The sequence below is a fragment of the Protopterus annectens genome, chromosome 5.part0 (assembly GCF_019279795.1).
Source record: "Protopterus annectens isolate FY-2018-M chromosome 5.part0, PAN1.0, whole genome shotgun sequence".
NCBI lineage: Eukaryota > Metazoa > Chordata > Ceratodontiformes > Protopteridae > Protopterus > Protopterus annectens.
The window spans coordinates 1,241,142,818-1,241,162,537 of NC_056735.1; the positions used below are offsets into that span (position 1 = coordinate 1,241,142,818).

Sequence of the window (19,720 nt, forward strand, 5' to 3'; positions counted from 1 at the left end):
AATCATCAGTTCCTGCAGGGACAAATTTAGTTCCATGTGATAAGAGAGTCATCTCTGCCTCAGTTAACTCATAGTTAGAGAGGTTAAAAACAGAAGAATTCTCTGGGGTTTCTTTATCTGAGATTAATATAGTTTGGTTAATTAATACAGCATCAACTTGACCACTAGCCCCTATATTAAAATACACAGAAGGTACATCAGGTGAAACAAAGACATTCTCATCAACAGGCATTGCTACTTCATTATTAGCAGATTGCCTAATATTCAGGAGTCCTCCCACTCAAGTCGAACCATAATTAATGCATGGTTAGATGTTTGTATAGCAGCCCTTTTTTTCAGAAGTCAACCCAATCTGGCCATTCTTCTGACCAGTAGGTTGATTTACAAATTCTATAGGGCCATTACCAAATGTAGTCATGTCATGTCCATCATCAGTATCCTTGTATTCAAGGGGATTCCTGAGGCACCCATATTCTCAACTAGTAAGTCACAATCTCTTAGGTTATCAGCATTCTCTACTTCCCCATAAGATTGGTCAAACCTGTTCCCATCTGATATAGAGGGAAGGCTCTCTAGACAATTATTTATGTGAATATGACTGTTTTGAGCGGAAAATAAGACCCTATTACAACCATGACTTATTGAACAACTCAGTAATTCATTAGGTAGATTGTCTTCTACCTGCTGATATTTTGTAGATATTCTCTTAGTTGTTCGATTTTTAGCCACAATGTTAAGTTCATTCAAAGTAACATGAGCGCAGTTGGAATTTCCTAGCAGAGCTGCACTCTTATCACTGTTCACATTCAACAAAGGGTCCCCCATGATGGTATTCAGCATGGAATCCCCCAAAGCAGCTGCAACCATTCGCTCACAAGAGGCATTCCCACTAGACATCGCTATACTAAAATGGCCTTCCAAAGGCTGTATACAAGCACTTGACCACCGGCAGTATTTAAAACATGCCTTTCATGTGCATTCATGTTTCACTGTACACTTAGAGCATTCCCATCCGAAGATGGATTACGTAAAATGCTTTCTACACCGCAACCGTTTTGTAAGGCTTCATTAAAACTATGAGATTTACCCATAACAGAAACACATTCTGAAGACTCTATATAAATTTTTTGATTAGTGCAAGCATTAAAATCCGTTCTGTCAAGCATATTTGTACGTTGCTCTAAAGATGTAGCATTCTTAATTAAACAATTCAGAGAAATATCTGGAAAATTTGGAAAGTCGGTTAGAAGGCTAAAAGATAGGATAATAGAACATAGGTCTGAGATTCAAAGAAAAATATTAACTAACTCTCTGGCCAAACACATTAGTGAAACTGGTGATACACATCAATTTAGTTTTAGAGCTATACATGTAATATACCCAAATACTAGACGTGGGGATTTGATAAATAATGTGGATATGAAAGAATATGAGTGGATTATTCGTTTGGAAGCAGACAAATATCCAGGTCTTAACAAACAGGTTACATTGAAACCTGTTTTGAAATTTAAACAGCAAAATGTGAAGAAAAAGTGACTATGTATTAGATATATGTATGTTATTTTACGGTGCTTTTAAAAACTTAATTGCTGTTTTTAATTGATATTGCTGATAGGTTGTTGTGTCATGTGATGTGCTTTAGTGATATTTAAAAATGCTGCTTTTGTAGTTATTTTATGTACTTCTCCACTGGCTCACTTTTTTCTTGTGATATTCTTGACTGGAGATTAACCATGAAGTGCACCAAAATTCCTACCCCCCCCCCCCCCCCAGATGGGCACACACATTCTCCACTTGCTCTAGTGCCAAAGACTCCAAAGTGCCTAATCAAACATTAGATGGCTTATGCACAATCCAGGCTTTATCCCTCTATACCACAGTGCTAGCTGAGGGAAAATAAACCTTCAGCAAAGATGGCAGTCACATACTCAGAAATAGTTATGAGCTTAAGCATGCAATAAGTAACTTTGACAAAGCCATACAGAGTTAAGTCATAGATAAATGGTGTCCAGTCTGCTTGGCACCTTTCAGGATATGCTTGTGAGGCTGATCAGTTGGCAATTATTATGGTGTGTGAAAGGGAATCCCCTGTGAGTTGGGAGCAGTATAGCCCAACTCTAGATACCAATGACATAACCAGTTTTAATATGCTAAAAGAAATGCAGATAAGTGGTACACCAGGCTATTTTTGATTGCACAAATTAAGCTTCCTGCTACATCATCTCTTCCCAAGGAACTGATGTTTTTAACTTTACTGATGTACGTTTGGGAGGAAATGTGGTATATGAAAGAGGAGTTAGTAGGGTTGTCCTGTGTGGCCTGAACTTGGCTCCAAATCAGTATACTAGTGTGTTAGCAATCATTTGATTCTGTTAAGGTGTGTTTTTTTTTTCAGCAAACCGCATTCTTATTTCTCCCCATTCATTATTTTCAGCTGTGGTTATAGAAGACCTTGCAACTGTCACAAATCTTTTACTTCAACTTAACCTTTGATTTTGTTGATTATTTTATTTTATTTTATTTTGTGGATAGAGTTGACCTTATTCTTGTTGCATTGTTTTTTTTTCATTTTGTTTTCTTTTTGCTAATAATTTTTAGATGTGATAACTTCTTGACTGTTTAGGTTTATTACAGAATTTGTTACTATGTTTATGTTTCATTGGGATGCAGTTATTTAAAGTGTTACAATGGGCCATGAGTAATTCTACAGTATGTTAATTACTGCAATACATTCAAACTGTACTACTCAGTCTTTAATGTTATGAATGGCAAAGCATCCCTTCCACATTTAACACTGTTCTTGAATCTGACCCATTATAAATAAGTTGGAGCAATTGCAGGCTTAAATGATAATGGAATTGATAGACATTTTAAGGTACCATACATGGGAGCCAGGGTCTATAATGCAGTAACATTTTGACAAAAGCACAACATCAGCATTGTATATTTTGTCCTTATACATTTATTTATCTATCACTTGATCTAACATTACAACACTTTGTTACTGTAATCTGAAAATGCCGTAATGCAGGTTCTGCATCATGTGATGCCAGAAGTGAGCTGAGGGGTATATATATTGAAATAAGTTAGTTGTCACTATCTTCTTACTCTTGAGGGTATCACATCAAGAATGGTGTTTTTGTTTGATGAAATGATGTGTCCTGTAGAACTTGAGTTAAGTTCCTGTTATTAATATCACTACTGGTGGGAACCGACAGACTGGACTTTGCAGAAGCTGCTGCACATTGAAGCATGCAGTAGTTGCATTATTTATTGTGCAAGCATCAAGAATGTGATAAACAGGAACAATAATTATAAAATAATTCAATATCCCTAAATAATTCGGGTTATGTGATGCATATGTGAGTATTTATTTTATATGGTTGACCCACATTTTCAAGCTTTATATATGGTGGTGAGGAAATCCTTTTATGGTGCGCAACTTATAAGTAAGAGCATGGCATGTAGATCCAAAGAGGTCATTATCCCACTGTACTCTGTCCTTATCAGATCAACCATAGAGTACAGTGCTCCCTTTGGTATGTCAGGTCCAGGCATATGCAGCAACTAGCACAACCTCAGAAATTCCTTACAAAAAAAATATAAGGCGTAACAAACCTGCCTTATGCAGAGCACCTTAAAGCCATTTCCTTCTATTCAGTCTCCTATAGATTGCTGAGGGGTGATCTATGCCTAGTTTGCAAGGTATCTGCAAAACCTACACTTATAAATCTTCTACATATTTGTAAGTCAAAGAGTACCAGAAGTGCAAGGTCTAGGGACTTGAATTTTGTCTGTGACTTAAAACAGAAAATGCTAGAAAGACATATATGTGTCCCAGAGACTACCCCTCCTATAGAACAAGCTTCCTATCATGAGTTTGTCTATTACCTAGCACAAACTAGACCAGTGGAAGGGAATAGGAAATTTACACCAGGCCTGGCACCAATGTTCATAGGTTCATAGGTGTTTACTACGCTAACAACCACAAGGGACTTTTTAAGCCTAGCCATGCATCCCGAATCTCAGACAAGTTCTGATACCCTGGATAAGTGTGACCAAGGGCTTGGGAAATGAAATATTTGCAAGCTAGGGCCTTGGAGATGAACCATTTACAGGTTGCCCGTGTCCATTGGATACATAGGTGCCAAACCAATGATCAATTTCCTATTCCCCATCCAATTGCCCAGATTGCACTTAAATTGGGTTAGAGAAGAACTCTGCTTTACATGGTTGGGGAGCCTGTTCCAGAGATGGGGTAATCTCGGGGGCACATACCTATCTCGCCAGCAGATCCTATTTACATCACAGGCAAGGTTTAAGAATGGATAATTCTGGTGTAGTTGTTTTGCAGATATGGAGGAAATCTATCAGATTGGGGTCTGACAATGCCCTTTATGTCAGGTATAGATCTCCCCTCAAAAGCCTGTAGGAGACAGAATATAGGGATAGGGCCTTGAGCAGTCTGCACAGGACATATTACTTACTCCCTGTATTCTTCTAGTGAGGAGCCTCTGTGGACATTCCAGTTATTGGATATGCCTGGTTAGGTACATACCAAAAGGACCATTGTATGATAGGTCCGATGAATGCCAAATACAGTGCAACAGTGACTTCCTTGGACTTAGATGCCATACCTTTGTTTATAAGTTGCACAATATAGAAGGATTTCCTCACTACTATAGACACATGATGCTTAAAGGCCAGATTACTAGCTATGTGTGTCCCTAAGTCCCTCATTACTGGGTTAACTCTGATGGATGTTTTGTCAACATGATAGTTACCAGGGGTGGATAACTTCCTGAACAATACTATTATGCATTTCTTGGCATTTAGTTTTAGTCCATGGCTCTGACACCAGTTGTTTGTCTGTGTCAGCCCCTCCTAGAGAATGGTTGTGTCAGTGTGGGATTCAGTGACAGCTCGTAATTTGCAATCATCTCCAGATTTAGTCAGCCAGAGACCACTGATATTGGCTTTGACTTCAGAGAAGTAAATGCCAAAAAGGAGCGGTCCGAGGACTGATCCCTGAGGGACTCCACTTGTGACTGACATCTTTGTAGAGGTGGACTCCCCAGTTCTTACTAAATGTGTTGGCCAGGTCAAGTTAAGCAGTATGAACCATTTTACCTTCATCCATTGCTTTGGTGACCTTCTCATAGAAGTCCACCAGGTTGAGTAGGCATGATCTGCCCTTGATGAAACCAGACTTGGTTGGGTCCAGTGTCTGGAGGTTTACTATATCACTACTGATCCTTTCCATGATAATTCTTTCCATGGCTTACATATAAGACTAGTGAGACATGTGGGTCTGTGGTTTCCATGGTCTGTAGATGGCACACCTTTGTGCAGAGGGATGACTGTTGCTATTCTCCGTTCATGAGGCACAAAGCCTGTTTGGAGGCTGTAGTTAAGTAGTAATTTCAGAGGCCCTGATAGGTCATGTTTCATGCTATTTAGAAGGCATCCTGGGATATTGTCTGGGCCCATTGATGCAGTATTCTTGGTCTTAGATAGAGCATTAAGGACTTGTTTCTGAATTATAGCAGGGGGGAGTTATATTGATGGTATTTCCTGAGGGAAGGTTGAGGAGGAAAGAGGGGAAAAGTCAGAGATGAATTTATTGCTCAAAATGTTTGCTACATCTTCTGGCTCAGTATAGTTGAGTCCATTTACAATGAGCTCTGCACGCAACTGTGTATTGCCTTTGAGGTTTTGGGCATAGCTAAAGAATGCGTTATGATTGTTCTTGGCCTGGGAGACCAAATTCAACTCAAATTTGACTTTGATATACATTATTTATCCTCAGAGATGTTTGTTTAGTTTGATGAGAGTGCTTTTATCCTGCTGGATGCTGCACCTCCTAATTTTTGCAATGATTTTCTTCCTTCTTTTATACAGCCTGCTGATTTTGTGATTCCACCAGAGTGGCTTGTTTTTTGAGTTAGTGTTGTACTTCATCTGGTGGGTATAGCTGCCTCTATGCAGCTGTTAACATGCTTGTACAAGGTTTCTGTGAACAGTTCTGCATACACAGCAGTGTTCTCACTACTGTTCCTGAATATTCAAGATTTAGCTGGGGGTCCAGGTTTTATTTTTACTAGAAAGGAGACCATTTTGTGGTCTGACCTTACCAGGGAAGACATTATAGTAGGGGTGTGCAGCTCTCTCCCATATTAGTGAGGACTAGATCCAGTATGGCTGCACCCCTGGTTGGTGTATTGACTAGTTGGTTCAGGGCATTTGCATTTACAAAATCCCTAACTCTCTGTGCCTGTACATTTGGTGTTGTATAAGCTTCCTAGTTAATAGTGGGGTACTTAAAGTCAACCATGAATATGGTATTGGGTTGTATTGTTAGTGTTTCTAATAAGGTTAAATACATGGTATGAGTTTCCTGGGTCATAAAGGGAGACCTATAGCTGGCAAGGAAGTGATATTGGATTTTTCCCTATGGTGATTTGAACATGGAACAGCTTTTATGGACAGGGTAGCTTATAAATACATGGCCCTCAGTGTCCTATTTGAATGCAAGATATCATTATTCTTTCAGGAAAACCTGGCTAGGCTTAGAAAGACCCCCCCCCCCAACCTAGGTTGTTAGCACAGGTACAGTCTATGAATCTGCATTTATAATGGCAACTACTACCTTGTAGAAATTTGCAGATAATATTGCACAAGCTAATCCAGTACCAGATCCATAAAACATATTTGTGGCTTACATCTGTACATTTTTTTTTCATTTCATATTTGTAGGAACAAGGAATTAACACTAAAACAGTTACTTGCTCAAAGTACGCGGTTGGAATTGGATCTGCTCGTTTTCAGTTGCAGTACATGGGCCATTACCTTAAAAGAGAGGAGAGAAAAGATCCAGACCCCAGAATTCAGCACTTTATACCGGATACTTGGCAGGTAATTGTAAATAAATAACATTTCAAATTAAATCATCATAGCTTTAAATGGTTTGCTCTTGTTTATGTAGTTGCTTAGATGTGTATTAATACAATATCATGGCTTCACAGAGAGAACTTCTGGACATTGTAGACAACAATGAATCTGCCATTATAGTTGCTCCGACTTCATCTGGGAAAACATATGCATCATATTACTGCATGGAGAAAGTCCTAAGAGAAAGTGATGATGGAGTTCTGGTTTATGTTGCTCCAACAAAGGTAAAGTGTTTAGAATATGTTCTTTCTGCACATACATTTTATTTCTTCATAGTAAACAGGGAAGCTTATAGAATACAAAAGTTCTGATCTCATGGCATTTTACAAAGTGGTGAGATTCAAATATATTTTAAGGCTTTAGTTCAATGCCTTAATCTCAGTAGTACATTATCATTATTATAGAGCACTGTTTAAAAATGACCAATTGTAAACCACATCATAAAGTTTAATAGCTTTAAGATTAGGTGTTCTTAAATTAATAAACAAAAAAACACATGCAGAATGTAAAAACACCACTCAAGTTTAATTGAAGGATAAATTCAGTACCACAGAGCGCTTTTCGTCCAGCCAGTTGAACAGACTTCATCAGATAAAAACAATCAGCTTAATCCAACTTTTAAATAAAATATACTCCCCACCCCTAGTGTTTTGTTTATTGATTTGTTGGCTGTTTACCTTAGTCTGTAGGTGTTCTGGTACTTGGGCATTGTATCCAAGAGTCAATGTTTGCTCAATGGAACTATAGAGGGGGACATATGTATGGCTCCTAAGTATACAACAAAGTCTGGAAGGTTTAGAATTTTTGCTTAGAAGTGTTTGCATAAGTATTTTTTATGCCAAGAAGACACCAAATATTTTTTTCAAAGGTAGATAGAAAATGTTCCGGGTGTAATGGGAAAGAAAGAGGTAACTGGGAGCAAATATTTTGAAAGTGTAATGGGTTGGCATATTTTAAAATTTCCTTACAGAGTACTGTCAGAAATATTGTGTGACTAAATTAGTGTAACTAAGGAAATGGCCCTTTTGAGCTGGGACACAGGATCTAACTCACCTACAAATAGTAAGGCCTTGTTAATTTTAATTCTTGTGGCTGCCAAAAAAGCAATTACTAGAAAACAGAAATCAAAGGCTAAACCAACTGTACTGAATATTGTAACAAAGATTGAAGAACTGGAAGTGGGATCTTTAGAAAACTGAAGGAGCAAAGGAGCAAATTATATAGAAATAAATGGAAATTTTGGGAACAATCCATGCAGAATAGTGTTTTTGAGGACATGAGAATTAAGGTAAGGCAGGAACTGAGCAATTTATGTAATGTTAGACTAATGATATTTATAAAAACAACATGTGTGATGCATACTTATGTAATTGAAAATATGTTAATATGATTTTTTTTTTTTTTTTTTTTTATTAATGTGCGTTTGCCTATGTCTTAAGTGATAATTTAACAAAGGTTTTAAAAAAAGAGTAAATGTTTGCCAGCACAGTCAGGTGTAAGTACTCTTCCATGCCACTTTGTGCTGTACTTGTGTATGTATTTCAACAGTCTGCACACACATTTGCTTTAGACTGAGCTAAGCAGTCAGAAAATTATGTAAAATAAAATGTGAATACAATATGGCATTTGAAAGCTGAAAGCCTAATACCACACAAGCTACAGTCAGTGCTTTCGATAGGAAAGCACTTATGCAACTTCCCATTTCAAAGTTTAGCTGTTTACCTCACAAGAGGAATTTTTTTTAAAAAAATCATGTATTTTCTAGTCTGCAACAAGAACATCTTTGGATACTACTCAATGTAGCTTAAAGTTGAAACTGTGTAAATTGTTGTCTACGTTTCCCATGGTGCTTTGCATTACAATGTATATGTAAGTATGTTGTTTTTTGCATTTTAAAATAATTCTTTCTTAGAAGAAATCCTGCTGGTTGGGAGGGTGGCCTAATGGTTAAGGTGTTTGCCTTACAAACACAAGGTGCAGGGTTTGAGTCTCACAAGGGATAATTGGCTAGGCTTAAAATGGCTCGCAAGGGCAGTTAGCCTAGTACTAACCTATGCTGTTCAAACCTATGATTGTCTTCTAGAATAATTCAAAACTCATATGGGAGCATGTTCTTAAACCCTGCCTCTACTATGTCTTGCAGTTTTGCCAGGTTTTCTATCATTGCCTTTCTTTTGGTTCATGAGAGGTGATGTGCATCTGTGCAAAAGGTCAGGTGGGAGTAGAAGTCTGGGTGCAAATAGATGTTTTGTTGATCACTTTTCCAAATGGAGGTGATCTTTTAAATTTCCTATGTTCTCTAAGAAGGTAGGATATTTGTCTTAGATGATGCCCTGAAACATAGTGGCACTGGCTATAGATTTGGGATGGGTTGTACAGGAAAATATGATAGCTTGGTGGTCTTACCTGAAGAGATCAGATAGCAGTAATAGTGTTCATTGGTTCATAGGTATATACTAAGCTAACTACACTAGCTGCACACCCCAACCCAATTGCGTCCCCTTGAAACACATTTGTCTAAATTGGAGGGGTATGTTTGGAGGTATATGTTAGTTAGGGACTTGTTAAAAAGTTATATGGGAGATACGTTAGTTAGGGAATATTTACTGTTGACCTCTGTCTATAACAAACAACTTAGAGTTAAATTTATAACTTCCCATCCAATAGTCAAGGTTACGTTTGAATAGCATTTGGGACGGACTCTGCTTCACATGGATGAGAAGCCTATTTCAGAGCATGGAGATCGTTTGAGACACATATCTGTCTCACTAGTGTCTTCTGTTTATGTCACAAACAAAGTTTTAATCCCTGGATCTAGTGTGTCTGGTGCTGTTCATTTTGTGGATGTACAAAAGCTCTGTCTGGCCTATATGTACAAATGCCTTATATGCTAAGCACAGATTGCCTGTCAACAACCTGTAGGAAACTGAATGTAAAGACAGGGCAATCTGTATAGGACAATGTGTTACCCTGGATTGTCTTGGTGAGGAACCTCAGTGGGTATTCCAGCTGTTGCATATGCCTTGTCAGGTACATGCCAAAGGGGGCATTGTACTTAATGATGGGTCTGATAAAGGCCAAGTACTGTAACTTCCTTGGACCTGGACAACATACCCTTACTTATAAGTTGGGCAATGTAGAATGATATTTCTAACAACCTTGGCTACGTGTTGGTAAAAGGCAACATTACTATCTACATATGTTCTCATATCTCTAACTACTTGGTCAACTCTTAGAGGTGTCTTTTCAATGGAGTAATTTGCCTGGGTGTATGTTCTCCCTAGAGGCACTATAATATACTTCTTTGCATTGAGTTTTAATGTGTGGTTTTGGCACCTTTTATTTGTCAGCTTTAGACCAACTTGCAGGATGTTTGTGTCATGGAGGGAATGTATAATAACTCCCAATTTGCATTCATCTGTGAATTTGGTGAGCCAGAGGCCCTTAACATTAGCCTTGATATCCAAGAAGCAGATGCTAAACAGGAGTGGACACAGTGACCTGCATCTTGTTGGAGGTGGTCTCACCAATACTAACTTCTTGGGTCCAGTCTGTGAGCCAGCTGGCAGTCCAACAAGTTTTGTATGCATTTATGCCTAGTTCTGTGAGCTTTCCCACAATATCTGAGTGAGGTATTATATTGAACACATTAGCCATATCTAGGTCGGCGGTATGTACTGTTTTCCCTTAATCTGTTGGCTTGGTTACCGTCTTAATGAAGTCTTCAGGTTACGTAGGTATGACTTTCCCTTGACAAAACAGAACTGGGATGGATCTAGTGTCTGTAAGTTGTCATCGACTTTGTTGGTCATTTCCATTTCAATTTGTTCCTTGGCTTTGCGTATTAGACTAGTCAAACTAATGGGTCTTTTCATTCTGGGTTGGGTTAATGGTCCACCATTGGGAAAGGGGGATAACCTTTGCTGTCTTCAGTTCACTTGTTACATAGCCTGTTTTGAAGCTGTAGTTGAAAAGTGACTCAAGTGCTCCTGATAGGTCATGATTCAGGTTATTTAGAAGGCAACCAGGGATATTGTCTGGTCCCATTGAGGCTGTGTTTTGGCCTTAGTGAGCACCACTATGACCTGCTACCTGCTGATAGTTGGAGAGATTGTCCTGGTAGAATTTCAAGGGAGTGGCAAGGGGGAAATGGGGGCAGAAGTTTGAACTGAGTTTCTTGGATAAAAGATTCTCTATGGCACTCTGCTCAGTGAAGATGGTACCATTTACTACCAGTTCTGCATACTGTTCCTTCATACTGGTTGACATAGCTGTAGAAGGTCTTGTGGTTGTTTTAAGCCTAAGTCACTATCTTGACCTTGTAGTTGGCCTTATTTGATTTAATCAGTCCTCTTGGTTTCTTATTTAGCTTAATTAGTGAGATTTTGTCATAATGAGACTTGCTGTTTCTGATTTTGGCCATATTTCCATTTGATAAGTACCCTGTCAAGATTAGGAGTCCACCAATGTGGTTTATTTTTTGAATTTGTTTTGGGCTTACTTCTGGTAGGTATAGCAGTCTCTATGCAGACATTTACATGTTTGCACAGTGCTTCCATTGACAATTCTGCATAGTCTATTATGAATTCAGGGCTAACTGTCACTAACTAGGATGTAGTTTACTTTAGAATAATTCCTAACTGTATCAGGTTTTGCTGGGTTTTCCAAACTGAGGATAAGTTGAAAGAGATCTGTGTCCTGAGTGGGGGAAGATACTACATAATCCAGGCAATTTAAGTGTATAGTTTTATATGTGGGTAGTTGAATTAACCTAGGATGATTGTGTTTGGTTCAATGACTAAGGTCCTAAGTTGGTTTTGATAGGTTTCATTGATAGTGGGGAGTCCAGAGGGGTCTCTATAGCCTACAGTGATCTGGTAATTTGATTGATTTACTTACACTATGATGTCTTAGATTTAAAGGTCATCATCATGTTGGAGTTGTCATGAGGTGATGGGGTTTCAGATAGTTAGAGATACGGCCCTGCTTTCATGGGAAGGCCTGAACAAGTTTGAGATGCTAAACCCAGAGACTAAAATGGAGTATTTTCACATTATTGGAACCACGTTTTCATGACTAGACATATATGTGCATGGTTAAGAACCAGGAAGGCTTCCTGAGAAGGAAACATAGAAAAAGCTGTACAGATTGTCATCTTGCTTGCCATTTATTTTTGTATTTACATTTATATTCAGAAAATGTCCAGCTGGGAAGCTCTATTTTTAGTGGAACTCCAGGGACAAATATTCAAAGACAGTAAGACTAAATGCAGCATTAGAATAAGGAAAACATTATATTTAAATGGATCATGCACTGACAAAGTGAAATATTTTTGGAGGACATGACATGATTGTTCACATCCATAGTAAGGCATACAGTAGAAGAAAACAGTACAGTTAATAAGTAGACATAGAAAAAAGTAAACAACACTGTAACATGAACAGTGGAAATACAGTTGTCAAACAGAAGGAACAGATAAAAAAAAAATCCTGCAATTTTAGAATGTAGGAATACTCTTTTGCAAGACTTTATTCACTGACTAGTTTATTTGTTGATGGTCATTAGATTTACAATTAGAGTGCCTAGTTCATCTGTGTGGGCAATACCCAAAAAGTTAAAGTAAAATTAAAGAAATCAGCACAGCCCAAAATACTGCTATGAGAGAAACTATAGAAAACTACCTGGAATAGACTACCAAATTATATTAAAACAAACACTAGTGTTAGTTATTATTGAGAATAACTTGAGCACATTACAATAATAACCATTTTGATATAATGGCAGGCTGGAAGGGCACTGTTTACCATGCTTGAAACATTTGTATATATGTACTTATCAAGGTTACAAGTTGAAGTCGAAGTGAAAATACAGATGCCATGGTAAAGTCCACATCTAGAAGCTGAAATCACTGTAAAAGCCAAAACAAGATCCTGTGTAGTTCACATAGAAATTGAAAAGCTGTATAGCGGAAATCAGAGACATCTATGCAAGACAGACTGTCTTAGTTGAAATTACAGAAAGTTGATCAAAGGTGTCACAACCAGTCCCTTTGCAAGAAATTAATAGACTATACAACCCGACAGGCAAAAGTGGTAGAAAGACAATGCTGAAGTGACACACCCAAATAATGCTGTAGATGCTGTAGTGCAGCAAGAATGCTCTCAAAGTAAGACCCGATGTTTAGTGTAAACTCAAGTTATATTCTCCAGATATGTAAAACATTTGAAGCAACCAGAAACATATATGCACTATTCCATCCACCCATCCCTCCACAAACACTTTTTCCCATTTTTGCACATGGGGCGGAGTGTCACTTGACTATTCCTGAGTTAAAAATTATTCTAAAAACTGAAGTTTTGTTATTAAATTTATATTCTGAATATGCAAAAAATTGTGTTTGATGAAATTACTCAGGACATATTTCTTTAGAGTTAAGGGAACAGTGAAGTCATGTTTCCTCTCTCTCTCTCTCTCTGTTGCATGAGCATGTGTGTGTGTGTGTGTGTGCGTGTGTGTGTTCAGTCTAGTGACAGGGGTGAGACCAAATTGCATCAATGAAAGACCAGATCAGATTAGACTCCCCACTTTCACTAGTGTTGTTATGATCCTGGTGTAATTCATTTTGCAGGGATGTGTGACCCTGAATCCAAACCCCAATTACTGAACTATAACCACACCAAGGTCATACCAACTATGGGGATTAGGGAGAGGGAGAAGCTTTGATCAATTAGGAATTTCATTGAAGCATCTTCATAACAAAAGACATATCCTCTCTTTCTCATACAGGCATTTTGTATACAAGTTTAAGGCTAGTGTACTAGCTTTAGTCATTATCATGTGGTATTCATTTCATCTAGATTTCTTCTTTGAAAAAGAGACCTTATGTAGATTAGACAGCATGTACTGTGTTTTATATTAAGCTTTAAGCCTGTTGACATGACATTTTTAAGTTCATTACATTGCTAAGTTTTTGTTAAGTTTTTTTGTCAAACTGATGGTGTCTGGATTTGCTGAGCTTACTTTTGAAGAAGAGACATTTATCCACAATGCTGAGCATCAGCAGGCTGGATGAAAATGTATTTATTCAAATTTATTTACAACACTGTCCCCTACGGGTAACACATTTTCAGTGGAGTTGTAGAGAAAAAATTCCAGTTACAGATAATAACATAGTATAATAATGCCATGTTTAGTGAGATTTGGGGGGTGGGGTTAGTATGTAACTGGTAGGACACCATCTCCTGGTTTGGAGGTGGTAGTGTTAGGGAAAAAGCTGACATCTGGAATAGACATAGCTTTTTTATAACATCTATATTAAATCACAACTGAAAGAATGACATATGTGTACATACTTTAGCAGAAAAGAAAACAAACCATAGTGATATTTCTCATTGTTTTCATTCAGTAGCCATATGTGTTTTTTTTTCTTTTAATAGTTGTCATTCACTCCAATGTTAAATAAATTGCACAATTCCTGAAATTTAATAGACCACATTTCTTCTCCTGAAGATGTTTTATTTCCACATTTATTTTATTTAATTTACGTCCTCCCTTTTCTATAGCTCCTGCCTCAAGGTCTTTTATGTCCTTTACAATATGCAGTACTTCAGTTAAAGCTGGTTTTGATTCTAATTTCCATTTTCTGGTTATTTCTTTTTTGGTAGCCAATAACCTTAAATTTTGTTGTGGGTTACTATATCTAGGCAATTCAGTTTCTGTGTTCCAGGTCAAAAGAATAATTGCCTTAGTTAGAACAATTTGCTCTCCCACCATTTTAGACAAAGTGGTCTGCAGTGGGTTTTCAAAATCTTCTCACTCATTACACTCCCAAAAAACATGTATCTAATTACCATTTCTCTTTCCAACCACACCTCCATTATTAGCTATGGACTAGAAAACTTAATTCTCTGAAGTCTGCCTAAGGTATATAAATATCAATCCAAACACTTTCAAGCAAAATCCTAAGACTTCTGGCGTTTGTTGAATATTTGGGAGCCATACAGATGTCCTCCCATTGAACTTTGGTAAATTTCCTTTCGAGTCTCCTCTCAGTCTTTTCTGACCTCCAAGTGATTCCTAGTAGCTGTCATGCAGTATACCTATTATCCATTTTAACAGGGGCATCAACACCAGTCTCAACTAAAAAGACTACCAGAGCTAGTTTTTCACGTAGCACTCCCTTATCCCATTCTCTTTGCTAATATTCTAATATTAAACCCTGGTGAGGATGGCAGTCTCTAACCTGCAGTCGAAACATCTGCTTGGCTTCATCCTACTGTATTTCCTTTCCCTCTCTACTTATTTTCTCCTGGTATCATGTCTCCTTTGGTGATTCTGTTAAGTCAATTCCAGTCCCCTTATTTTACAAATCCCTATTTGCAGTCATCTTTATAAACAAAATCTCCTTTCTCCATTCTGATGTTGGCTTAGTTATTAGACTACTTTTTTTCTACTTCATGACTATAATATACTGTATGGTTGTTATTCGCCATAGCAACCTGCATCCAGAATCTATTCGCTCCTTATTTCTTGAACACCCACCCAATTTCATCATCATCTCTTTCCACTTTGATTTATAACCTTCTACTTCTGTTATGTATATGAGCCTCAACTGTGTAGTTTTAGAATATCTCTTCAAATCAGGTAATTGTAAAGTACCTTGTTCTATGGGGAGAATCAGCATGTCCCACTTTACTCTTGTTTTCTTCCCTCACAGATACACACATATATATATATATATATATATATATATATATATATATATATATATATATATATATATATATGTATATATATATATTAGCCAAAACTTCTTCTGTGGTTGGTAAAAATATGCCTGACCTGTGTATCAAATTATCGGGACTAAAACCATTTTCACTACTTGTATCTCACTATCCATATCCATAATGAAGATCTTCCTCTTTCTCACCGTTTGTATTATGTGTTGATTAGTCTCTTCCTTGGCTGCCATAACAGAATCCTTTTAAATCCATACTTCATTTTGTTATTCCCCATAAATATTGATATTGCTATTCTGTGCATTTAAAGTGTTTTTTGAGTGTATCTGCTTTATTTTCTGAAAAAAATAATAAAAAAAAATATATAAATATATATATATATATATATATATATATATATATATATATATATTGGTTTTCCGCCTTTCAGGTTAGTGCTGAATTCAGGGCTGTGTTACAAATCTGTGTTTTCCCATACCTTACTTGGATAGAAGGAAGTTCTCTGTTCACCTGTGAGAGAGGGAAGCTTTGAGCAGCCTGTCTGTCCCTGGAGGAGTGGTTTCAGCCCAGAAATTAGTAGTTTATTGGCCATTTTGGGCTAATTTCTATCTCTTTCATTTTCCCGGTATAAATACTGTATTTCCCCGGTTTTGCATGCCGGGCAGCACCGGTTAGCTAGGGTGAAACTATTCCCAGCTCCACAAAGTCTCCTCTTCAATTTTTCCCTTGGAACTAGACAAACTTTCAACTTAAGCACTCAAGCCACTTTTTTTCTCAGCCTGGCACTTCCTCAAAACTTATAGCAAGCACTTATAAACCCTAGCACTATACCCTCCTGTACGGTACAGAAGAACAAGGCTCTCTATTTGACCTTACCAGCCATCCAGTAAAACAGTTCACTGTACCTATCCAGGCATGTCCAAAGGGCAATGTCAGGTATACTCTCTAGTCCAATTGGTGAATCTGGGCATTTTGAGGCAATGTTACAACTGCCTCGTGTACACAGACAACCCCCTCCTCCTACCACCAAACACTAATACATGCGAGAGATGCAATTATACGGCCAAACTGGAGACTAAGCTCTCTCAACCCAAGACTGGATCAGACAGTCAAGAGGAGAAGGGAAATACTTGCATCACACCACCAGTCTCACATAAACCCATTAAAGCAGCACTGGAAAAAAATACACATAAATACATGAAAACATACTCGGAGGCACTAAATAAAAATCTGCAAAACCAACAGAGACCTCCAAAGCAAACATCCAAGCAACCTCCACCTCCCAACACAAACCATGAAACACATATTCCACAAAACCAGTGTGCCACGCAGTCACAGCCCTTAAGGCAAAATAACATACCCAACATACTAGTAATAGGTGACTCTATAGTTAGGCACACTGACGTCCCACTCACTAAGCTGAATAAGTAGAAGATTACTGTTAGCTGCCTGTCGGGTGCCAGAATCCGCCACATAACACAAGTACTCAGGTCACTACAGAACAAGTACAAATATGACTCTGTCATTGTCCACGTTGGTGTGAATGACCTGAGCTGTACCTCTCTGGACTACATGAAAAGAGACATGGAAGAGCTCTCTAATCACGTAGCCCATGCCGGTATGACCCTGACCCTGAGTAGCATCCTGCCCTCACCAAGAATGATACCACGGTATAAAGAAAAAAGTCTCAATTTCAACAATTGGCTAAGTTTCTGGTGTCATTCAAAGGGGATCCAGTGTCTGCCTGGGACGACATGCTCGACAAGCCACTCTGCTTCGCTAGAGACGGCTTGCACCTGTCACCCTTAGGCTTTCAAATACTGGCCAAGGCTCTTGCCACCCCCATAGTGCCTTTTTTAGGCAAGGCTCAAAAGATAAACCCACCGTCGTGAATAGCACAAGTAACAAAAAACGGAGGGTAATGCTACTCAGAGCCAGAAGTCTGAACCTCAAAATGCATGCACTCGAGGCACTCCTCAGTATGGATAAAATCAATATATGTACAGTAACAGAAACCTGGTTTAAGGCTCCAGAGAGCACCCCAGCACTACCAGGCTACAACTCATACCATACATTTCGGCCACAGAACCCAAACCGAAATACAAAAGGCGGGGGCGTATCTATATTCATCAAGGATACTCACACCTCCAGGTTAGTGGCACAGCACAATGCTTCAGAGATCATCCACGTGCAACTAACAATGGGCAAAACTGCAATTCAAATTGTAGCTTGCTACAGATCACCCACCATGTCCCAGGACCCCCATTCCACATTTCTGGAAACACTGGGAAACATAAAGGTCCTACCAAACACCCTAATATTGGGTGATTTCAATTACCCAAACATTAACTGGGAGAACTACTCAAAGACTAACTCCCTTGCACAACATTTCCAAGAATTTATAAACTCAAACGCCCTGGTTCAACTGGTCAGCACACCCACCAGAGGTGACCTGGTCATCACCAAAATGGGCGACCGGTGTTCCACACCGGAGGTCAACCCCTCGCTGGTTAGATCTGACCATAAACAAATCACTTTGGATATCCACATTCCGCCCCCACCCCCGGACAAAAAAAAAAACACCATGAAAAACTTTTCAAAAGCAAACTTCACGTTATTTAAGACCGAGGTGGAAAGTTTTAAGGCCCCCATGCTGAAGGATAGCACTGTCCAAGCTGCAAAATCCTTCACTAATGTATTCTATGGGCACCTACAAGAATGCATGGATCATGCCATCCCAAGCAAAACCAAGACTCACTCATCCAAGAAAAGGAAACCAGTCTGGTGGACTCCTGCCAAAAACAAGCTACACAATAAAAGGAGGAAAACAGTACAGAAAAGAGTAAAATCCCAAGAAGGGAAGACATCCCTGATCAGTATCAGCAAGAAACTTCGATCCCTCATAAAATCATCCAAGGCGAGCTTTGAAAGAAAAATTGCCAAGGACTCCAAAGATAACCACAAGGCATTCTTTAGCTATGTCAAGAATCTAAGTGGCAATGCTCAGATCTGCTCAGAGTTAGTGCAGAATGGCATAAAATACACTGAACCGACCGATATCGCCAATATACTGGCAGACAAGTTCAGCACGAACTTCACCCCGATCTCACCCCCAAGAGAGCCCATAACTATACCAGAAGAATGTAGAGTCCCTGAAATCACAGACACCCAGGTTATAACAGCCCTCTCCAAAGCCAAAAACACAGCATCAATGGGACCGGACGGTGTCCCAGGCTGCGTTCTACATGAGCTCAAAGACAAACTAACCCCTCACCTAAACACACTGTTCAAACTCAGCCTCTCCACAGGCTACGTACCCATAGAGTGGTGCACAGCAGTGGTTATTCTGCTTCACAAAGGTGGAGCCACAACAGACCCTGGTAACTATCGCCCTATAAGCCTGACTAGCTTGGTCTGCAAGGCTATGGAGCGCATTATCATGGAACTCATTAACAGAGACATTGGGAACCTCCAATCACTGGACCCTACCCAGTTCGGCTTTGTTAAGGGCAGATCATGCCTCCTAAACCTGGTGGACTTCTTTGAGACAGTTAACAAGGCTATAGATAAGGGAAAAGTGGTACACACAGCCTACCTAGACCTCGCAAAGGCCTTCGATACCATTCCCCATTCTGGTATTATAGACAAGCTTACCAGCCTGAACATAAATCCCTAGGTCACAAGGTGGGTTGCCAACTGGCTCATGGACAGAACCCACATGGTGAGAGTTGTGGGAGCTAGATCCGACTCTAAATTGGTTACAAGTGGAGTTCCCCAGGGCTCAGTCCTAGGACCACTTCTATTCGGCATATACTTCTCAGAGGTACAGGCAAGCACAGGAGGACTATGGCTGACCAAGTTTGCAGACCACTGCAAACTAGGGGCTATAATTGACTCTCTGGCTGACACAGACATCCTCCAAAAGGGTCTCACGGAGGCGGATACCTGGTGTCATAATCATGGCCTCAAGCTAAATGCCAAAAAGTGCATAGTCATCTCCTTTGGAAAAAACAAAATACCCACAAACTACT

At 38.9% G+C, this 19,720-nt stretch overlaps 1 protein-coding gene across 1 annotated transcript in view; it reads left to right on the forward strand.

Annotated features, from left to right (window-relative positions):
• Nucleotides 1–19,720, forward strand: part of LOC122802347 (probable ATP-dependent RNA helicase DDX60) — a 196,304-nt gene that overhangs the window by 126,414 nt on the left and 50,170 nt on the right. The window contains exons 4-5 of the mRNA XM_044071984.1: nt 6,757–6,915; nt 7,026–7,175. Of these exons, the coding sequence (XP_043927919.1) occupies nt 6,757–6,915; nt 7,026–7,175 (309 nt within the window). The remainder of the gene's footprint in view (nt 1–6,756; nt 6,916–7,025; nt 7,176–19,720) is intronic.